The following is a 5,378-nucleotide window of genomic DNA, read 5'->3' on the forward strand; positions in this document are numbered from 1 at the left end:
GTTCCTTTGTTATTTCCCTGGCATTATGCTCTTCACCTTCATCATAATCAACAATTCGAGCAATCCTTTCGACTTGTCTAGCAAGACGCTCGAATTTTGATTCATGATCAACCATTATGGGATTCAGAATCGTAGTCATTTGTTGGGTCAATAAATTGACAAAGTCATGGTGACTTTCCTCCATTTGTTGTCGATATGCTGCCATTGAATTAGCAGCATTCGAAGTGGAGCCCACATTATACTTTCGAGAATACTCGGAATGTTGTTGCGGGTTTTGAGTATTACTCCATTTGCATTTCCAAAGTCGATAGGCAGAATAAAACCACCCACCGGTGGGGTATAACCAGGAGGAAGACCACAAGGAGGCCAACCAGCGGTTAATGGAGGTTGATATGGTGGCACAAAGCCACGTGGATGAGTATTACGTCCAACATTTTCAGTCTGAACAGTTGTAACTACAATACTTTAAGTTCTAATTGCAACCTCTGAACGTGAAGACACATCGGCCTGTTGCACAAATACTGGTATGCTATCATTAGTGGATGAACAACCATTCACAATCGATATTTCATCAGCTATGTGAATGATCTTCCCACTCCGTAATCGCATACACTAAGTAATATTGGAAAAAATTATTTGACACACTTCGATTTAAAAAACTGTCCCACTGGGTATGCCAATTTATTTTGTCGATTTTTTGCAAATCGATGGTGGTTCGATTCTAATGGTCTGGGAGCGAAACCTACTCCTCTTTGCAGGTACCAGTTTTTCTAAAAGTGCATCAAAGTGTCTTCCATTAGATAAGTTTCGGGAATAAAAATAAATTAAACTCTGTGAATTGAAAAATAAAGAAGAAATAAAATTTTTGAAAAGGTAATTGTTTATAAATTAAAAACTATTCGCATTGAAATTAAAAGGAAACAAATAAACTGCTTTCGATTGGATCAAAGGACTTCAGCATGAAAGATTAAAATGCAAGAAGATAAATTGAACAATTGAAATAGAGAGAACTTAGAAAATAAAATTACTTGAAATGTCAAATTTATAGAAAAGTAAATTGAAAAGATGAAAGGATGGAAGGAACCCTACAGAAAAGTTACTCGATTGCAGACTCAAGAATTCGCTGGGATGTGAGTGTACTTGAGTATTTTTTTGAATAAAAGTTCCAACCCTTATTCCTTAACGGTTCCTAGTATTTATAATATATTTTACATAACTGACGATTAATTACAAGATCACAATTTTGAATGCAATCCCTCTTGATAGCCGTTCTCGCCGTTTGATTGTAGGCGTTTCCCATAATTTCCTCGTGTGATAGAAACCTCTAACCATTCCACTACCATGACGATTCGGCTTGTCTATCGAATGCCTCACTCGATCACTTATTTCGAATCTCTTATTCAATCAAACTTATTCAATTAATAAGTCAATCAAAATCTAATCTGCGTCAATTATTTCCAACTTAACGCTTATGCGTACATCTTCTCGAGACTCGCGCATGACCTACTCCGAATCAGCTTACTTTTATCGAATATATTTTTTCGATCAACAAGATCAAAATCTGTAGAGAAAATAAGGAAAAATCTACAAAGAAATTAAAAAAAATATGAAAAAAACCAAAAAAATCGTAAAAAAAATGCCAAAAAAAAGTGTTTACATAATAGAAAATTGTTTACATTAAATATTTATTAGGAACATTTATATGTAAGTGTATAAATGTGCGTGACTCTAAATTATTTAGTTAAACTTAGTTGCTAATATTATTTTGTGGCAGAAATTTATTAAAAAAATAAATCTCCACAAAACTAATAAAGGAAATAGAAAAAATAATTAGCATAACAGAAATAAAGATACTTGAAGCATGCATTTAAGTAAAGTAATAAATATAAGTTCGTGTGTTGAAGAAAGGAACAAAGAAATCAATAAAACGAAAGCCGAGAAGAGGCAAAGCATCGCAAAAGCAAAGTCCCCAAAGCTTCCTAGAATTAGCGCCTACTTTAGCTTTAACCATACAGTTTTATTAATGATAAAATAGGTGTACTCAGCGAGGCAGCACCATTGTAATTGGATTAGAATTTAGATTCGTTTTAGTTATCAAATACTACAAGATATTGTCGTGTAATATAACCCACAATAATAATTAAACAGCGCCGAAAGAAAAAACCAAAATCCGCGTAGTAGTAGCTAGTGTCACTGATGAGTGATGAATAGATCACACTTCACACAGGTCAAACCCCGGTCAATGATTACAGCTCAAAAAATAGACAAAAACCAATTTATTTATCCATAAATAAATATAAATACTAGTATTATATTAATTTTCTGATGCGAAAGGAAAAACGCCGTGGGTGCTCTCCAATGAATAAATGACGGAGAAAAGGGGAAATTATTTCTTTCTTCAGAACAAAGAAAAAGCGAAAAAAGAAAACGGGGCCTAAAAATTACTAACTTAATTGTAACACTGGAACAACAAACAGAACTAAAGAAGAACGATTGAGACTTGTTCCTCTCTGCCTCTGAGTTTCCGAGTTCGAGACTCAGTTGAGATGGGTCAGGAATCGTTCATATACAGCTTTGTTGCTCGCGGCACGATGGTGTTAGCTGAGTACACCGAGTTCACGGGAAACTTCCCGGCAATTGCAGCTCAGTGTCTTCAGAAACTTCCGTCCTCCAACAACAAGTTCACCTACAGCTGTGACCACCACACCTTCAATTTTCTCGTCGAAGATGGTTACGGTAACCTCGCTTTACTCCGATCTCTAACTCTTTTGTCTCTTGTGCTTGTGCACTCTTTAGAAGCTTTTCCACCACACGGAACTTGAATTGACTGTTTCTAAGTGCTGGATCTATTCTTTGAAATCGATGTGACATGGATTGCCTTATAGATTCATTTTCTTTTTTAATTGATTTTCCTTGTGTGCTTACTTTACCTTTTATGAGTCATTCATTTCGCTGATTTTGTCAGTTTTTTCTTTCAATAATTGCTGCAATAGACAAAGTGAATGAGGAGAAACGGGATTTGGATTTGGGTTTGGGTAATGCTGTTCTCCATGTCCAATTAAGGTTCATTGATGAAATAACAAAAAAAAAAAAAAAGAAAGAAACCTTTTATTCTGGATTTGTGGTGCATGTCTGTAGATTCTGTACCATTCCAAGGTGTCATTTGGAGAATTATTTGCTTTTGGTGAGTGGTGGTATTCAATTTTTGTTTTTCCTTTTACCACATCCCTTTTCATTGTATGCATGTTCCCTCCACCATGAGTAATCAGGGATCTTAGTGGGACACCCAATTATTTTGTCCAGCATTTAGTGATATTAGATTAATCATGCAATAAACAGTCTTCATACATGAGCTTATCTTGTGGCTGTGATCTTGTGAGTGCTTCTTGAGTTGTTAGGGTTAGGGTGCCATGGTAACACATGGTCAATGGGGTCTTTGCATGGCCATGTGCCCTTGCCAGGTTATACCAAAGCTACCACTTCTAAATGTCGGTCTCTAACTTTCTGTTAATTTAGCTAATACGTCAAATAAGTCAAACCACTTGAGATATCTCTTTGACTTCCATTGGTTTCTAGAACCAAACTACCTACTTCTAAGTTTTACTGAAACATTGGGTTGTCAGGGTTCTTAAGTGCGGCTGCAATATTGTTTTTGCAATGCCAACTGCATTGGCAACATTGGTGTCTGCATGTTTAAAACCATCAGTTGCTATATGACTAATCAGGATGGGCTTCTATGTGATCTGCAGCATACTGTGTTGTTGCCAAGGAATCTGTTAGTAAGCAGATATCTATTGCTTTCCTAGAACGTGTCAAGGCGGATTTTAAGAAAAGATATGGTGGAGTGCACTTTGCAGACCAGTTATGAAGGAGCACATGAAGTACATCATTGACCATGCAGAGGAGATTGAAAAGCTAATTAAAGTGAAGGCTCAAGTTTCAGAAGTTAAAAGTATTATGTTAGAGAATATTGACAAGGTATATATGTTACGGTTTTGGAGTAAGACAAGGATTTTTTTTAATGATAATCGGCAATTTTGTTTTGCAATTGTCTCTGTGCAATGTGCATCCAAGTCTAACCTGTAATTCATTGTCATTTATATACCATGTTTCTTGAAATAAAGATGGAGGGAAGGGGGAATATGGCATTGGGAGGGGGTTGCTATGTTAACAGTGGACTGCTTTATTGCAACTTGCAATGTGTGGCAGAAATTAGGGGGGAAATGGCTATTGTTGCGTCTGCCCTCTTTTGCTTCTATCTATAAATTTATTGGAATTGAAAATGTTGAACACAACACAGTTTCAGTTCACAATACTTCAAATACAATTACTGTTAAATAAGTGACTAAATTGCAACCTGTTCAGTTCTGTGTTCTGTAGTACAATTACCACTTTCTCCATTATCCTGTTTGCATGTGTTACTATCACTCTAGCTGAGTTGCCTTAGCTGGAATTCTTGATTGATTTCACTTATATAGACTAGACAGTGTGATACTTTGGAATGTTTGTTTTTGCTATTGATGCTCCCAGGCTATGGATAGAGGAGAAAATCTAACGGTTCTTGCAGATAAGACAGAGACATTGCACTCACAGGTAATTTGACTAACATTTGACAACCATCATTTGGAATCTTATGCTTTTCTAGTTTATGGTGCTCAACTATCTCCTAATTTTCAGGCCCAAGACTTCAGAAAGAAAGGAACACAAATCCGTAGAAAGATGTGGTATCAGAATATGAAAATTAAATTGGTTGTTCTTGGGATATTGTTGTTTTTGGTCCTGGTTATCTGGCTTTCAGTCTGCCATGGATTCAGCTGCTCAAACTAGCAAAGAATGAGCAAGTTTGCGGATAGTTTTTGAATTGATGTTGTAAAAGCAATTTAGCAAGAATTTGCTTAGAAAAAGGAAAGGTAGTGAATGGAAAAAGTTTCCTACCTTCTTTGTTGGTCGATAATGATATATGATATATAGTTGGAAATCCAAGAGTGGGGAAGGGTTGTCTTGTATCTGTACTGGACTTTATGCCCTTGTCAAACAAATTGTAATTTTCTATCTCATTTTTTTTCTTTTCTTTTTTATAATCTTTAATACATGAAAGAAAAAAATATTATCGAACTTGGTTTCTCCATTCTCCTTCTAAACACAACTGACTTTATTCCTCTCTCTTCAAGAAAAGGGGATTTGATATTTTCTTTTAAAATAAAAAAAAAGGATCGGATGGGCTTAGGAAATTATGGCCGAACAAATGGACCAAGTGAGACAAAGAATAAAGTGTGTCTAATGTCATTATTCTTGCATAAGAAACTGAATGTTCTTGACTATTTATTTTTGAACTAACTCTGTCTAACATGGGACGAATAGGGAGGATTTCTTTTCTG

The 5,378-nt window shown here is 35.7% G+C and overlaps 1 protein-coding gene across 1 annotated transcript; it reads left to right on the forward strand.

The window, feature by feature from the left end:
• Positions 1-2,333: 2,333 nt before the first annotated feature.
• Positions 2,334-5,057, forward strand: LOC107464200 (vesicle-associated membrane protein 724-like). Its single transcript, XM_016083131.3, is given in 5 exon segments — positions 2,334-2,736; positions 3,750-3,842; positions 3,845-3,978; positions 4,531-4,593; positions 4,678-5,057. Coding segments are annotated over 5 exon segments (630 nt in total). The 5' UTR covers positions 2,334-2,546; the 3' UTR covers positions 4,828-5,057.
• The last annotated feature ends 321 nt before the right edge of the window (positions 5,058-5,378 follow it).

Source organism: Arachis duranensis, chromosome 1 (assembly GCF_000817695.3).
Source record: "Arachis duranensis cultivar V14167 chromosome 1, aradu.V14167.gnm2.J7QH, whole genome shotgun sequence".
Taxonomy (NCBI): Eukaryota; Viridiplantae; Streptophyta; class Magnoliopsida; order Fabales; family Fabaceae; genus Arachis; species Arachis duranensis.